The sequence below is a fragment of the Pecten maximus genome, unplaced genomic scaffold, assembly GCF_902652985.1.
Source record: "Pecten maximus unplaced genomic scaffold, xPecMax1.1, whole genome shotgun sequence".
Taxonomy (NCBI): Eukaryota; Metazoa; Mollusca; class Bivalvia; order Pectinida; family Pectinidae; genus Pecten; species Pecten maximus.
In genome coordinates this window covers 1-17,517 of record NW_022982492.1, presented here as the reverse complement: position 1 = coordinate 17,517, position 17,517 = coordinate 1, and the positions used below count along the sequence as shown (strand labels likewise).

General features: G+C 33.2%; 1 protein-coding gene across 2 annotated transcripts; it reads left to right on the top strand.

The window, feature by feature from the left end:
• Positions 1–1,128: 1,128 nt before the first annotated feature.
• LOC117320521 lies at positions 1,129–14,896 on the top strand. 2 transcript variants are annotated; one of them, XM_033875098.1, is made up of 10 exons: positions 1,129–1,256; positions 2,483–2,485; positions 5,707–6,009; positions 6,203–6,454; positions 7,276–7,418; positions 9,767–10,098; positions 10,705–11,659; positions 11,828–11,855; positions 12,214–12,534; positions 13,015–14,896. In XM_033875098.1, exons 3-10 carry the CDS (start codon positions 5,964–5,966, stop codon positions 13,365–13,367), a joined length of 2,430 nt encoding a protein of 809 aa, XP_033730989.1. In that variant the 5' UTR covers positions 1,129–1,256; positions 2,483–2,485; positions 5,707–5,963; the 3' UTR covers positions 13,368–14,896. The 2 variants fall into 2 exon arrangements, with proteins under 2 accessions (XP_033730989.1, XP_033730990.1); XM_033875099.1 differs by lacking the exons at positions 1,129–1,256; positions 2,483–2,485 and adding an exon at positions 2,498–2,586.
• The last annotated feature ends 2,621 nt before the right edge of the window (positions 14,897–17,517 follow it).

Genomic DNA, 17,517 nt, shown 5'->3' with positions numbered 1-17,517 from the left:
TATGCCCAGACGTTTTCCTATGAGACGTTGGAGGTCTATGCTCTTCACCGATGAATCTCGATTCACGTTATTTCGAGCAGATGGCCGTCAACGTGTGTACCGGCGTCGAGGCGAACGTTTTGCTGACGCCTGTGTTTTGGAACACGACCGATTTGGGGGTGGATCAGTTATGGTTTGGGCGGGAATCTCCCATGGTTTGAAGACGCCTTTGGTGATAGTCAATGGGAATTTAACGGCCGTACGCTATCGGGATGAGATCCTTAGGCCCCATGTTGTGCCGTTTGTTAGGCAGCATCATCTAACCTTTCAGCAAGATAACGCGAGACCACACGTTGCAAGAGTCTGTAGAGACTTTCTTGCGACACAGAACATTGTTCCTATAGATTGGCCTCCATATAGCCCCGACCTGTCCCCAATCGAGCATTTGTGGGATGAATTAGACAGAAGAATTCGAAATCGCCGTAACCCCCCAAATACCCTCCCTCAGTTAGCAAATGCACTCGTCCAAGAATGGAATAACATTCCAATACGGAAAGTCAATGCCCTGATGAACTCAATGCAACAAAGAATTAGAGATGTGATAACTGTTCGAGGAGGACACACACGATATTAGGGCACGGTTTCAAAACTGCTGCCATTTCAACTTGGATTCACGTAGGGTACTACCAATCATGACCTTCTAGCAAAGTGACCTGTTCTTAAAAATCTCTAAACATTTAAAGGATGTTACATCAATATTCAATATTAACTATTACATATGAAATTTAAACATAATGCTCACAAGTATTATTTTATTAAACCTACAATTTGAAGTTGCGTTTCTTTTTCGTTTCAGTATATATATAATCTTAAATATGGTTATAGTGAATATGTCACATAATTCTGTTGTTGATAACATACGTATTATTTGTCTATCCAATAACAAAACCGATGAAATGCTCTTTACATACACAACTGTCTGATTATTCTTTTGTGTATCTTTTAATGTTAGACACAAATGACATATATTATAGTAAAAGATCCATGTTGAAATATAGCATGCGAGGTAGTTAATTTTGAAAATGAAAAATCAATAGAAATGCAGGTTTAACTGCAATTTGGGGATTAATGCTTTATTATAGATATAAAATGAACATTAAAATGATACTCATTCCATACAAATGATCCGATTATAATCAAATCTTTTGATATTTCATTGATCAGTTATGTAATATTTTTTTCATCCCTCTGGCTACTGGTGAACCCGATTACAGAACGTAAGTAATACTTTTGTTCCTATGTCTGATAATACGCATATTGCTACATATTGATTCAATAAAAGAGTAATTAATTACAATTATTAAAAGGATTTCAACATTTAAAGCTTTGATATTAGCATTTATTATTACATCAAAACTTGACATGATGAGAGTGAAACTTGCACCTTAATCTAATGTTTATTAATTCAGATTTACCTGATCAAACTCCCAGACATATCAAATGCGAGAGAACATATGTTCTGAATGTCAGGCAAAATGTCATAATTGCAATTCTTTGGAAAATGAATTAATTCATAACTACGTCATTTTAGGAACCATATCATATATTTGAACAATCTTTATCAAATAACAATTATTGATATAATATTCAATATCTCATATGTGTCTGGCTTCTTTTAAGCGACCTTTTTATATGTATTATAGACCTCAGTATCTCATATTCATACCAAGAAACATGTGGTTGATAAGTTGTCCGATGAATATTTTCTAGATTAATTAATATGTCATAGATATATATTATAATCTTAAATATGGTTATAGTGAATCTGTAACATAATTCTGTTGTTGATATCATGAGTATTTTTCCTATAAAATGCCAAGACCGATGAAATCCTCTTAACATACACAACTGTCTGATTATTCGTTTGTGTATCTTTAATTGTTACACACAAATGACATGATATAATTTCTTTTGAAATTAAGAATGTCGATATAACCTAAGTATGTTGTCTTCTCACCAACCATATCAACTGTTTAAATGCTACTATTTTCATACACATTTTCAAAACGTATTACATATTGAAATGATTGATTTTCATCCCATGCTTTGAAATACATTTTCGATCAAGATATTTGATTGTGATTTGATAGTAAACGCTTTCAACCGTTTATATTTAAACATCAGTGTTTCTGCTATATATTTTGAGGGGACATGGAACCATTGAATGACTACTGAAATGCAGAGATATACTCTTTTTAACTAATCAGCAGACGATTCTCGCATAATTTTATGTCATCTTGCGATTCAAAACAACTATCTAAATGTTTCATATTTTGATGCAGTAATTATCCATTCAATACAAAGCATCAGTCATGCTTCTGGTATATCAATTACATATTTTTGGAAGCGGACAAATGATCAAATAAACATACTAGTTTGATGCAAACAACAAATCACACAAAATAGCGTGTATCATTGTTATTTAAAAGTAGGAGTTACTCAGAACGTTTCAATCAAAATACTTGTGATAGATCATTTGCAAAATAATATCATTTTTTTTTCTATTTTTCATACACGCCTGGCTCTTACCAATCCTGTCAACAGAACGTAAGTAATTCATTTTTGCTATATCGCAATACCATTTGTTTATCCTGGCTTTAAACATATTAGGTATATCGCCATACATGATTGCTATTTAACAATTGAAAACTTTGGAAAAAATAACTTTGACCCGAACATTATTCAATGGATAGAATTGTTTCAGAATAATATAATAAAAGCTGTTATCATAGGGTGATATCTTTCATATAAAAAATATATAAAAAGGGGCGACCCGATATCCTTATACATTTTCATATAAAGTATCGAAACTCTATCAATAATTTTACGAAACAATAGAAATGTTAATGGTATGATTATTAAAGAAGAAATCCTCTTATCACAATTTGCTGATGACACATCTACTTTTAGATGACTCAAGGAAACCTTTAGATCAAACATTATAATCTCTAAACTTTTTTCCTGGTATTTCTGAACTAAAAATGAACTTCTCTAAGACCTAGGTAGTATGGATTGGCAGTAAAAGATATAGTAAAAACAAGTTTGTTTCAAATTTTGTAAAAGCTTCATCATATTTAGCATAGAATATGCTATTGACTTACACAAAGATACTTAACTTCATGTTGACAAAAAACTTACATAGACTTAAGTCTTTAATATCAATTAGTAACAACAAGTGCTAACACTAATAGGTTAAAATAGTTATCAAAATTTTACTAATATTTCAATTTGATATTCTATTCATTTCACTTTCAAATCCTAAGGAAATATAAAAGGATATAAGAATATCAGCAATCTGTTTTATTTTTTTCTGTGGAATGGAGGACCTATAATATGAAGAAGGGGGCTCAAGATGCTTTAACTAAATTCGTTCATAACCGCTCTTAAAACAACTGGGAACAGTCGTATATATAAAAAGTATGGAATGGTAATATTGTTCTAAAATCATTTTTGATAAACAAAATTTAGCAAATACCAGAATTGAATATATTAAAAGACGAAATAAAACATAATGATACAAAAATGGAAAGATGTCTTCTGAGATGCCTGTCGCAAGAGTCTTAATGCAAACAATCCAAATCAAACATTCTTGAAAATCAAATATGTTTAAATAACAGTGCAATCAAAATAGATCAAAAACGTCATTTTCAATATTGCATGGTTCAAAAAAGGTATGTAGCAGACTACAGTAGGACAACCAAGGGTGATTTTCGGGTTAAGGAAGTAACTCCTGTAGTATGATATGCATAAAAAAGTAAAGAAAAATAAATGTATACAATAATTGTTTTATTCATTATGAAGTAGTATACAGGCTTCACATTTGTTTTTTTTTTTATAAAAATGGACACAAAATTATAAATTTCCGTATTTTCCGTCAGTATGTTTACACCGAAATTTTAGTTTTGCACACAGCAGAAAATAGTATCTAGCAGACGAAGTAAGATAGCAAAAAAAACTTAATAATAAACAGATGTTGAAATAAAATTAATTCTGTCTTTGGGATAGAAATATTTGATTTCAAATAGCTTTCGGGACAAAAATTCTGCAGGGAATGGTGTCATTGTGGGTAAAAAATCTTGATTTATTATTTAATATTTAAGGTTTTTGACGTGGATGCCATTGTTTTCAAAGGTATAAAAGCAAGAAAAAAAGTTTACTTATCCTTAACAGTTGTATTAAAATTCAAATGTGGCATATATTACAAATATATATAATTAAGTATAGGTAATAGGTAGGGTAAACTGGTTATGTTTACATATCTTTAAACATGTGCCTATTTTTATCAGAATTGGGCATTTTTAGTGTACACTGCTACCTATACACTTTATTTATAACATCCTAAAAACAGATTAATCCTTATATAGTTTTGATGAATTTTTTTAATATTCGTATTCATTTATATCAGAGTATAAAAACCGTCATTAATCTATTCATAAAAAATATCGATCAAACTTTGAGGTCAGAATAAAATGGACCTCCCAATATACTCATCAATGTCAAATTATTGTTAGATGCTCATGAAATGTATACCATTTGGATAAAGAAACAAGTTAAACCCATTACTAAGAATAGATGGCATCAAAACAATCAATATTAGTGTATATAAATGGAAGGAAATTGAAACAAATATCCTTTCAATACCTGTACTAGTTCCAAACTTAATTGCCTGCAATTTAGAGTAAACCAAAGAATTCTAACTACAAAAAATGTATTCAAAATAAAAAAAGATATACAGTAACATCTGTAAATTCTGTTATTCTCATCCTGAAACAATAACACATATACCACGGGGTTATAAACATGTATCACTTGTGCATTTTAGGATCCATATCATCACTTAAAACTTAGATTCAATAAACAGTAATTTACTTTTGGCAAGCAAATTACTAAATTTACATAGTTCAAACTAAATAACCTGATATTACTCATTCCAAGCAATATATTTACAAATCTAAATGACTTGGATTACAACTTCATTTCAACAGTCTAAAAAATCAATTTGAATTAAAAACTCACAAAATGTTAATATCTTAAAATAACAATAAAAATAATAATATTGACACTCAAATACAGCAGTGTCTACAAATCTAAAAGGAGAATTATAAAAATGGTCAGCGTCTCTGATCTAGATTAGTTTTGCCCTTTCGGTTTTTTTTTTTTTTTGTTTTTTTTGTTTTGTTTTTATCATACACAAATTTAAATGTTTGTCCTTATTCATGTCATTTTCTATAACAGAATTTGAAATTGAATACAAAATAAATAAAATAAAAATACATATATATTTGTGGAATAGATAACATCTAAATTTCGTGTGACCAGCTTGAGAGCTATGTCGAACTACCGTAATGATTCTGAAAAATTCAATTATAATCTTTTGTATTATTATCTAAAAGTTATACGATCGGAAATATCAATAAGGTATGTATATGGCGATGTATGCTCATTGATTATTTTGATACAGTGATACATCATACAACTTACCACATGTATCTGGTGTTATAATTTAGTACCTTAAAACGCAGTACATCTCGTCGAGTGTAAACGCAGGAAACGCATTCTGCTTAATAAATACAATAATGTACGCTTCCTGATTGTTAAGGTCGTAATTGCAATCTGGTTATAAATACCAAATATTACTGAACTTTCATTGTATATTTAAAAACACAGGGAACTACAACAGATATTTGGCACTGTTTAAGGGGCAAACAGAAAAATATCGACACATACGCGTAGTTTTTACCGGCAAGGAGGGAGCCGGGAAGACTACCCTATGTCTCCGTCTTAGGAATAAAAATGTCAACCTCCAACTTCGCCAACCAACAGAAGGGGCTGTTTTACACCCCGTATGGTTCTCCATCAATTGGAAATCCAAGACGTGGAAACACACTGATGGGCAATCCCTTGATGAAGTGGTTAAAGCACGCATGGGTGTATTGATGGAGATAATGAAATCGTCAGGTAAAACAATGGGTAAGTTGTACATTTTATTCGATGCAACACTGTAAGTATGCATGTAGTTAGGTTTGACATGTAGCCTAACAACTTGCAATAGCATCAAATGAACATTAACTGTCAAATATTAGTAAACTGCAGTGATATAAATCAAACAAAAAGAGGAATTAAAAAAGAATATACTGAAACTATATTTGTTTGTTTTTGATAGAGTTCGCAGACAAAGCAGTGGGGTCAACTAGTTCATCGGATAAGTCTAAATACAATCCAGAGAGAAGAAATGAGGCTTCAGCTGTTCGGGGAGCTTCACGTAATTACGGTTCCGATGACGCGTTTCTGTCGTTGTGGGATATGGGAGGACATAGGTCATTTCAGGCTTCACACAATGTCTTCCTCTCTGCGCACGGTGTATACCTATTAGTCTTCAGACTCACAGATTTTCTCAGAGACAAGCTGGAAACTGGTAGGTGTATATAAGGCATTTGTTGTGATTAGATAATTAGAATTGCTATCAAATGACATACTCTATATTTTCAATCCGCCATGATAACATTTGATAATAAAAATAACACTATGAAGACGTAAGTAATTCTTTTTCTATGATTTTTATAGTGACACAAAACAGTGGTCGTTAAGAGATATGCGTTTATATTGTTTGTTCCACTGATTGTCTGTTGTCCTATTTTATGTGATATGATATAGCGACTATTATATGTATCTTACTACTCAGACGAGCTATATAAACTTTGAGAAACATAAGCCATGTCAGTTGGAGGGACTGCGACAATACAATGAACTCTACAATAATCTTGATAAAGTTTGTTGTATATTGGTATGCAATAACTCATGATAAAACGATTGTTAAGAATGGTATGGACAACATATATGAACGCTAATACACAACTGTTATCTATCTCTCAAATTACTCTTTTATACTTTATTTCTTACGGATTATCGGAAAAAAAACACCTGTGGGTAATGATTTCGATCTGCCTACAAATGATAACACTTTTCGTTTCTTTTTTTCTTTAAAAAAATGTTCATAAGGTGAAATAGAATGAATATGCCATTAGCGGCGATCGAAGAAAAATATGCAAAGAAACCTACATGAAATCACTGACATATATTTCTGATCGACTAATGAAATGAATTAGATTGATTGTGTACATTGTATTTATGTATGTAAATGATACATTTTTTTCTTGCATTTTTTAACTTGTAGCGATATGGTTATGTTTTGTTATAAGATATGCTATTGTCATTGCCTTAACTGTCTTAATATAGATCGACTGAAGAGGTGGATCCGATTGATTGGCACATTTTCCAAAGACGAATTAACTGCTCCAAACCTCCGTTCAAAAAGGATACAAGCACCTCCGATTATCTTTGTCGGTACATTCCTTGATGAGCTAAAGAAAGAATACAATGTAAGTTATGTCCTTAATAGCGAGAGATAATAGGCGATAATAGTAACATTAAACAAAAACAATGGGTCAGAATTGTAGCCAACCTATTTCCTTTAAAACCCTCGACCGTCCCATGTTGAAATAGACATATAGACTATGGTTACATTTAGTCTGAAGCAAAACAAGTTCCCGAAATAATGAAATGTATATTTATTAATCGTTCCATATAACCATTGATACTTACACAAAACAGAAAAACGCACATTTCTTCATATATCGTCTTAAGATTCTTCACATACATTCGCTAGAAATTATCTTAACACCTGATACTTGGTATTTTTACCGGAAAATTTCTCAGTGATACCAAACGTCAGTTTGACAAACTCTATGGCGGTTATAACAAACATTGTGGTAACACTTAGCGGCAAGACCATGTGCTCTACTGTGTTGTTCATTTTTAAAAGTTCCATTAAAAGCTATGGTCATTTAAAGACGGACTCCCCTGAGTGTGAAATACATACGTGAGTGTATATATTGTGGGAGGCTGCGGTAGGTCCATTTTGTCACCAGGCGATAAAGTGGAACTCACAGAAGCATACTGCCGAATCCTACCCAGTAGTACTCCCCATACTACTCTTGGATAAAGTTGTTTTTACCTTCAAAATGCGTATTTATGACTTAAGGTTAAATGTTATTAAAATTATTCTACTTGAATATTGGAAAATATCAAGGATAAGCTGTAGACTCTGAAACTACTGTTGTAAATTTACATGAACAAGGAATGTATCTTATATTTTATCTTGACCAAAAATGAACGGTTATTGAGGGGATGCCAAAAAATGCCCCTTACCACCCCAGGTCCTTAACAGCCAATGTGCGAATCAACAGTTATGTAAAATGACGGCCGTCTATTATGTCCTATGTACATATGCTGTTCAGTTACAGTTCTATATTGTCAGCTAAACACGTCCTGATGTTGAGTTGACGTGCCGTGATGTTGGATTAATATGTCATTATGTTTGGTTAATGTCATTATGTTGGGATAATATGTCTTAACGTTAAATAAGTATGTTATTGTGTTGAGTTGACATATGATTGTGTATAGTTGACATGTCATTATATTGTGTTGATATGCCATTATGTTGACAAAACATCTCAGCATAATGACATATCAACCTAACATAATAGCATATCCACTCAACGCCCTTGAGTTTTAAGCTAACAATGTATAATAAATTGCATCCATTGAACATAAGTAAGTCGTGGTTTTACATAAATAGTTTAACTCCTGAAATGCTGAGCGTTAATCATGAATAGAAACTAGCATATTTAGAGACTGGTTCGCACATCAGAAACATTCACAATTTCTATTGGTGAAAGGTATGTCTGGACGATGATTATATGAGTGTTTGTGCCTATATATAATGAAATTACCGCCGAAATGTATAGGTAAAAGGCGTATCGTATACAAAATACCGTAGGTCTTTGCGGTAATTAGTGATACTTTGGGTCTATTTAAGAATTTTCATGACTTAATACTCGAAGACCTTTGGTTTATATTGAGAGTTAAACTGTCTTATTAATTAAAAAATATAACTCTTACTACCTGATTTCCAGTAAGTTTACTTTTGATGAACTTAACTTTATTCAAATGAAGGAATGTCCCCTTAAATATATATATATCACGTCAAGATATGGAGTCGACTTTCACTGTGCCATTGAAACGTTCTGTTTGAGAACGCCGATTTGGCGCAGCGCTATAAGCTGCGGGTATTTTTAGCTAGGCGAATGGGTGCCGTAGATCGTGAGTTCGAGGCCCGGTCAAGGCACGAGTCATTAAGTTGTCTTCCTTTGTCAATTTTGTCACTATGTTATATATCAAATAATAAGCACATTGTATCATATGCAGTATGTGATCCGAAGATAAAGATTTTGAATTTCCTGTCGTAGTTGTACTCGATGAATATTGGTAATATGTGTACAATTCGCATATATGTATGTAAATACATTGCGATCCAGGTATTCATATCATCTAATAGACGACTTTCACTATGATCATGTCAGGATATCGAGCCTACTATCACTGCGCCATTGAAAAGGTCTTTTTAAGATCGACGATGTGGTGCAGTGGTATAAGCTGCGGGTATTTCTGGCGAGGCGATTGCGTGCCGTAGATCAAGTTCGTCGCCCGGTACATGTCTTGACAACCTAGACAATTATAATCAAAATAGTTATCTAAACGACTTTTATATATTCTACTTATACTGACATTCTGTATTCCGTTTTATATTATAAAGCGGTATTGCCTTAACTGATAGTATGGATGTGGTGAATATTGTGATATGATGTGAATCATTTACTACTTGTAGAACTACAAGAAACAAATAGCAAGCATAAACAGGAGCATCACGAAATTTCCAGAACTGTCAAGTCTCCATTTTGTGAGGTTCTGTACAGTTGATAACAGCCTCAGCAATGATCATAGAGAACTTCACATATTGCGAGGCTTCATCACAGAGGCTGCGGAGCATCAGGATCAATGGGAAAGAGAGCTTCCTACTACGTGGTTAAAGTTAGAATTGGATCTGTATCAAGCTAGGGAAACGGGAACAAAGATACTGACACTGGAGGAGGTTGTAAACATGAACAAAACATCGCTGGCCCCATTGAAGGATGAAGATGAGATCAAACTTGCCCTAGAGTGAGTATATCTACACTGTCTACACTTATGTAGTGTGTGTTCGTATTAACACTTTATAAATGATTTCTCAAAATTCATTACTGGCTGCTTTCAGGGAAGTATTTACTTTCATAGTTGTACAATTTCTTAGGGGTTTTTTCCATTACGACCTGTGTACCATGAGCTTTGCCTAATATTTATAATTACACATTGAGATTTCTAATAAGATGGTTTCGCATCACAGTTTGGAATCGTATTGCTATGATTTCGATGGAAAGAAGAAATTATCTCTACCATTTATATTATCGTTGATCTCATAGGAGCTGTCTATCTTGTATATTTTACAAATCATAACACGATGTTGAGAAAGAAAATTTAAATGACATAACAGCGTGGAAATAAGTATTCCTACAGCTTCAGCTTGCGGAATGTATTTAACGTAAGGTTTATTAAAACTGCTTCTTATACCTATTGCGACACAATGAACGATACGAGATTATAGAATCAAACTGTCCAATAACTGTTATATAGACGAATACAGTGACTGATGCATCAAGAAAATTATCATAATGTCTTTTTAATTTAGATAAGTATTTTACGTACAAAGGTAAAATTTCATTTGTCCAGGTACCTTCACAGCATCAGGTCTGTGATATATTTCCGGGAATTCGACTACGTCATCAATGACCCACAATGGCTCGCTGATTTCTTCAGTATCCTGATTACCGATGACTACTTTCTCCCAAGCTATGACCCACTGCTCAACCGAGACTTGGAGTTGTACAAAACCAAGGGCGAGTTAACTCAGAAGTTGATCAAAGGTCTCCTCTGTATGAAGAAGAATGAAGCTTATGCTCCCTTCGAGTCCATTCTCCTCGCTCTGATGGAAAAGTTTGGACTGATAGTGAAAATACTGCTGTCGGAACACGCCACAGAAAATACACAATTCAGTGCGACGTATACTATTCCAAGCAAACTTTCGGAGCTTCAAAACATCGACGGGATTACCGATGAGGTTAATGCACTTAAGCACAGAAATCTTGCTGTCTCTAAAACGTTATGTTTCGTGTTTGGTGACATTTATGTACCATACGAACTGTTCCACAGAATATTTGCCAAGATCCTTAGGACGTATAGAGCAACTTCATTGTCAGCACGAAGCTTGGAGGAAGCTGCTGAAGGTGGCGAGTCGACGGCAGAGACTACGGATTGTCTCTATATGGATTTTGGGTGTTTTGAGGTCAACGACATTTTCAGAATAATATTGTCCATGCACGCAGAGAGGTCAACCATTGCCGTGACAGTGTTCAGTCCCACAGAATCTCGGCTTCCGGTAGAGTCTGGAAAAAACCTGCGGCTTTCAATCGAGCGTATTCTTCGGGAGACAATGAAAATGAGTAATCAAGAACACTTTCATTACTCACACCAGCTACACTGCAACTTTCATTTGAGCCCATACGACACCCCAGTACAGCTGTACGGCATCATCCACTCAGAAAGGGGCGTGTCTTGTAAAGGCGGAGAATGTCAAGGGCAACATCGTCTGTCAAGAGATGATATCGAGTATTGGGGCATCACAGAGGTAATGTGCACGTGTTTATGTATCGCTAGATGTTTGTAACATGTTCAGAAATCTACCAATCCACTTTAAATAAATTCAATATTCACTTAATGGCCCTTTACCAATACTTGATTAGATACATTGATACAGTAAGTATACAAAAAATAATACAGTAACTTATTATTATAGGTGTCTACAAGGACTGTTATCCTGGCAGGTAAGGATGTTTCTATTAAGCCTGTCACCAAACCTGGATACAAATCCAAATCATCTTGATATTTTTTTTTTAATTTTAATTTTCCATATTTTAATAAGTGATGCTAATGAAAACTCAAGCTAAATATGTAAGGTATTGAGCTTGGATTCTACTCTTAGTTATAACAGAATGCATATCAATACATGACATAATCATATAGAAAAGTAGTTTTTTGTTAAACAGATTTTAAAAAATCATTATTTTATATATTTTTATCAAAAAGTGTAAAATGTAATTTCCCGCACATGTGTTCGTTAAGTAACACAACAGTGTGCAACATTATCTATTTTGAAAGAATGTTCCATCTATAATGTTTCAGGTACAGCGTTAGTCGATAAGAATATTCCAGAAAGAAGACCAACACCCCGGGAACTTGGTCGTCTGTCACGTCTAGTTGGTGCGTCCTCTTGTGAGATGTTGTTTATTGAGCTAGGTATTTCTGGTCCAGAAATCGAACATGTCAAACAGGAGTCATCGAGATTGGCGGCAATCACCCAGATCACCAAGATGTTTTTAAGATGGACAAACGCCTACCCAAATCAAACGTTCAATGACATTGCAAATGCTATGAAAAATGTTAAAATGGCAATTGACCGCATTCCTGAAGTGATCGAAGTGAACGAGGAGTCATCCTGTCGAGGTTAGTTACCTTTATTTAGGTTAAGCAGTACCTTTCATCCAAAGCCAACTATGTTTATGTATAAGACTTTGTTTGCAGGACGATGGAGTTGTTACTTTCAAGTAATAGTTTTAAGCATTTCTAACTTTTAAAGTATAACTTGAGCTACCGCATTGAAAATAATGTATCATTTACTTTATTTGGCTAATTAGTTTCGGGTACATATTTCATGTAGATGAAACCTATATGATTGTATCAGTGTTTTATAAACTATATTGTCTATGTCCTTAATGCATATTATAATTAAGATGTTGTGCAATAAGAAGACCTATTTTTTAACATAATTCTTTGTAAAAATAAGACTTATTTTAAGACTTATTTTTACCATAGTTCTATTTAGACTCTTGAAACCAGGATTATTAGACTACTATAAACCTTTTTCGATACACATGAACGGTTCCACGAGTCTAACATAATATTTAAAAGAAACATTATTCGCAGGTATTGTTCCAAATGAAGTATGGAGCAGAGCGCCATCTGATGATGAAATAACAGAAATCGTAGACAACATTGACAAAGCGTTCTTCAACCTGTGTCTTGAGCTTGGGTTGTCGCCTCCAGTTATCGATCAACACGTTCTTTGCCATCCTGTCAACTTCCAGGACAGAATGGGTGCCCTCCTTCGATGTTGGATAAAGAAATTCCAACGACAGGCAACTATAGGCAGGTTGCTGACAGCGATGGAAGTGTGTCAGATGGACTGGCATACAACGGCACAAATATGGTCAAGATGTCAGGAGAAGCCCACTACACATCACCGAAGACGGCACAGATTAAAGTGTTCAATTGTTTAAATGAAGAACACATTGAAAATTCTCGGATTATCAAAGCAATTCTGAGGAGTTAAAATGTATTTGTTTTGTTAATGAGGAATATCATTACCATGTTAATGATAATTCTACCAGGAGTACCGCGAAGCATATAAATTTATGTTTGTACTGTGTACAACAAACATAATGTTTTATACCAGATCTGTACAATTTTTATCATTATCAATGGCAATATTAATTTTTAGTTACTAATGCCATATGTTTGCAGTATGCGTTGACAAGATTGGGTCAAAGGATTATAAATACATCTTCGCCTGGCTTCCTACCCTCAGTCTGTCTGTCCACCTGACGTTGTAAAACCCTCTCCTTCCATATTTTGCTGGGTCTAATTCATGCCTTTGTACATGGCTTAAATGATGGTCTTTGATACCGTAAAGCATGGAGCCAATCAACTCTATCAAAATGAAAATGAGCCTCATTTTGAAAATTAACATAACTTAGGTTTGAATGATTCTGTACAAATAAAGGACTGCTTATCTTGACAGTTGAACATAATATATTAACGCTGAAAGTGGAATTTCGTTTTATTTGAACTTATAATTACATTACCAGTGAAGCCTTGAACTATTGATTCCCGGTCCCTCGTACATCTGACCGTTCGTCTATCTGCTATTCCTTATAAATCTGTGAAGCTAATTACTTCCTCCACAATTTTGCACGAGATGACTTTTAGATTTTTGCAACACAGTTTCTGTTCGACGGATGTGAGTATGCCTTAGACATAGTTCAATTACATTATGAAGATGTGAAACGTAATGATATGCTTATTATCCAATTACAAAATGTAAAAAAAATGTAAGAGATTGCGGGAGCAAGCAGAGGATTTTTTAATAACTCTAATAATTTCATTTATTTCAATGATGTAGTGTTCCATTTTGTATATATAAAAAGTTTATCGTGCTATTTTTGCTGTTATAAACAAGTTGGATTTTAAGCATCTGACAAATTTTCTGTCAGCTTGGTGTAATTTACGACGCAATTAAAGGATACCATTATATACCGATTAATTACTTACTGCAGTTCACCTTCCCAATTACAAACCACGAACTAACATCAATCTGAGTGTCTGCCAAAATGACATACCATGCGCAATCAAAATTTCCACTTTTCTGATTACCATTTCATTTTATTATAACATTTTACGCACTTTTAATTGTTAGGTTAATAAAAGGAATGCCTATTTTTTATCAACTGTAGAGGTTATTGTAATTTAACTTATTATGTATATAAAATTAGTAAATTGTTTGTCATTAGTCAATTTTAATTAACTAGAATGGAATATCGTTCCTTCCTATTTCATGATAATTATGTTAATTACAAGCACATGTTTGTAAGATTTTACAAAACCAGTCATCATTTATTTGGAATTGACTAATCAACCATGTTTGGTAAAAAAAAGCCTTATACACGTAGTATGTAAAAACAATGAATATGCATTCTGTTTAATTAAGGCGTTTTAAGTAGTTTGTTTAATATGATGTTGTTGTTTTTCCGGATCACATTAGGCTTTAGCAGATTATCCGTTTCGTATCCGGATCGCTTGACCACACTGCAATGAAATTTAACTCTTTCCGTACTTTGTGTTCTTTCCGGATTCCGTACCGGAAGTAGTTATTAGGCTCGCCCCCGGAAGTTTAAACAAAATGACAGACTACATGTGCAATTTTGGTGTGTTGTTATTTTCATATAGAAACAGAAAGGTTAGTGTTATCTTTGTACATGATTAAGAAATATTTAACAAAATTATATCTAGATCAGATTTATCACTCTGAAACGTCTTAGACTCTGATATCTAAATTGCAAATGTAGCAAGCCGCCATATTGTTTACATTAAGAACATATTGAGATAAAATCAACTATTACTCTACCGTAAAAAACACGTAAAACAATCGAAATAAAAATTATTTAACAACCAAAGTGTTTGCTTTAAAAGCTTTGAACACATTTTATAAATCATTGCATTTGGTAATTGTATTTATCGGTTGATGCTGTCAACAAATCAACACTTTAGAAACGTCAACTTAGTATGTCGACTAAAGTCGACAGCGGGGAGGACGGAGCACATTTTTATGTCGACTATAGTCGACAACGGGGAAGAGGGAGCACATTTTTATGTTGACTATAGTCGACAACGGTACTAATAGTTACCCTTCTCCACCCCTTCCATCTGAGTTCACCATAGGTTTCAAAGTTGTGTGTTATTTCTATGAAGTTGTTTCAGTAAAAATGTCTATATTTAACATCTAATTCTCATGAATTAATTGCATCTCAAGATAACTGCCTTATATATTGTTTGTTATGAAATATATAATTAAGCTATGAGTGTTTGCCTTTTTATAGTAAAGATCACCCATCTGTTTGCCTTTATACAAAATTAAGTTGAAATAAAATAACACATCTCTCTGTTAATTTGGCACATATTAATAAGTATTGACGTAGTTAGCCCGATCCCAAAGATATCACGCGGGTTTAATTTCAATGTTTTATTAATTTCGTTTCTTATTCGAGTCACTCATTGCTTATGATTCTTATTTTCAGTGTTAATTATTTTTTATTGTAATTACATCCATATCGTGTAAAAGTTAGTTGTTATACTGATTGATATTGTATAGTAATAAAATAAAAAATAACAAAAAAAAAACACACTTAATATTGACTTCTTTACTACTGAAATGAATATTATATAGCATATCAGGTTGTCTGATTTACTTATTGGTGTCAAAATACCCATACGCTTTTATAAATATAAATAAATACGGCTGGATCAAGGAATTATCTTTATATAAATACGTACGTTTAATGAATATTTACCTGAATATGTTTGAAGTAATCACAATATTGTTTTTAGAAATGGTTATGGAAATGTTTATTATTGCTTCATATGTATAGTTAACATAAGGAGGAGGTGATTGGTCGAGAGATGCACAGCTTTGCTTTTATTTGTAGCAGGTTTACTGGAGTCAGATGTCCGAGGCCGCTGATAAGATTAACGAATCAAAGTGTGTGTATATTATATGATTATTAGTAATTAGATAATCTACACTGGAAGCCGAATTTATTTCAAACCACCTCCCCAACAATCCACCTTCTAATGCTTACTTGTTTTCTGGCTTATGATGATCAATGCTATATCATCTGAAATTTATGTTTGCAAATGTATATGTAAATGTATGTATACCATGATGCGGATTTGCTATCATGAACGATATTGATGTATTTTGTTTACTCTATGCCATCGAAGTTTTTTTTTTTTCATTACATCGTTTTATTATATGATCATATCTTTCACATTCTTCGGTTGGCTAACAAAGTGTCACGTGATTCCAGATAAAAGTCTTATTGACCGGCTGTGAAAAGCAAAGCTGGTAAATATGCTTGTTAACTGGGTGTTTCTAAAAATGGGTTATTTATTAGATGGTTCCCCTTGGTATTTTCTACATTGTAAAATATCTTTAAGGTTTTTAAAAATTACTGGAAATAACGGTGACTATTACAATATTAGCTATCACAAGAAATAATGTAATCTTGTACATTTGTGTACATGGTTCTATTAACCTAAATGTGATATAAACGTAATTATATTTTCTGTTTTTCTTAACTTTATAATTTCACACATTACGAAATTCTGCCTTTGTGCGACATCTTTATCTTATAAACATAATTTATCTTATTGAAATATATTGTTGAAGTCAATGCAGTAATAAATTCTGATGTTTGAAAGCCATCGTTATCTTTATTCTTAAACTATACCCTTGGATTAATCAAACATGGTTGTCCTACTAAAATACAACGTTTTATTACTTCACGATCCATATAATTCCAGCCTTGATAAGGAGATACTGTTCTTTAGTAAACATTAAAGAGGCTTGCCCGCAGAGAGATCAGAAAAATTGGCTAATAGAATTTTTTTTTTTACACATGACAGATTGTTGGAATTGTTGAGTTTTTCATTTTATTTTCCTTATAAAACGCTGAAAAGTGATATTAAAACCTCATTTTAAATATTATTTATTTAATCGCAACCCGCAATAAGTCTAATTTGATTGACACATCAAAGAAACAAGCACGTGCACAATGCCGCACAGTGATAACTTCAAAGGCAGCGGCGATTTAC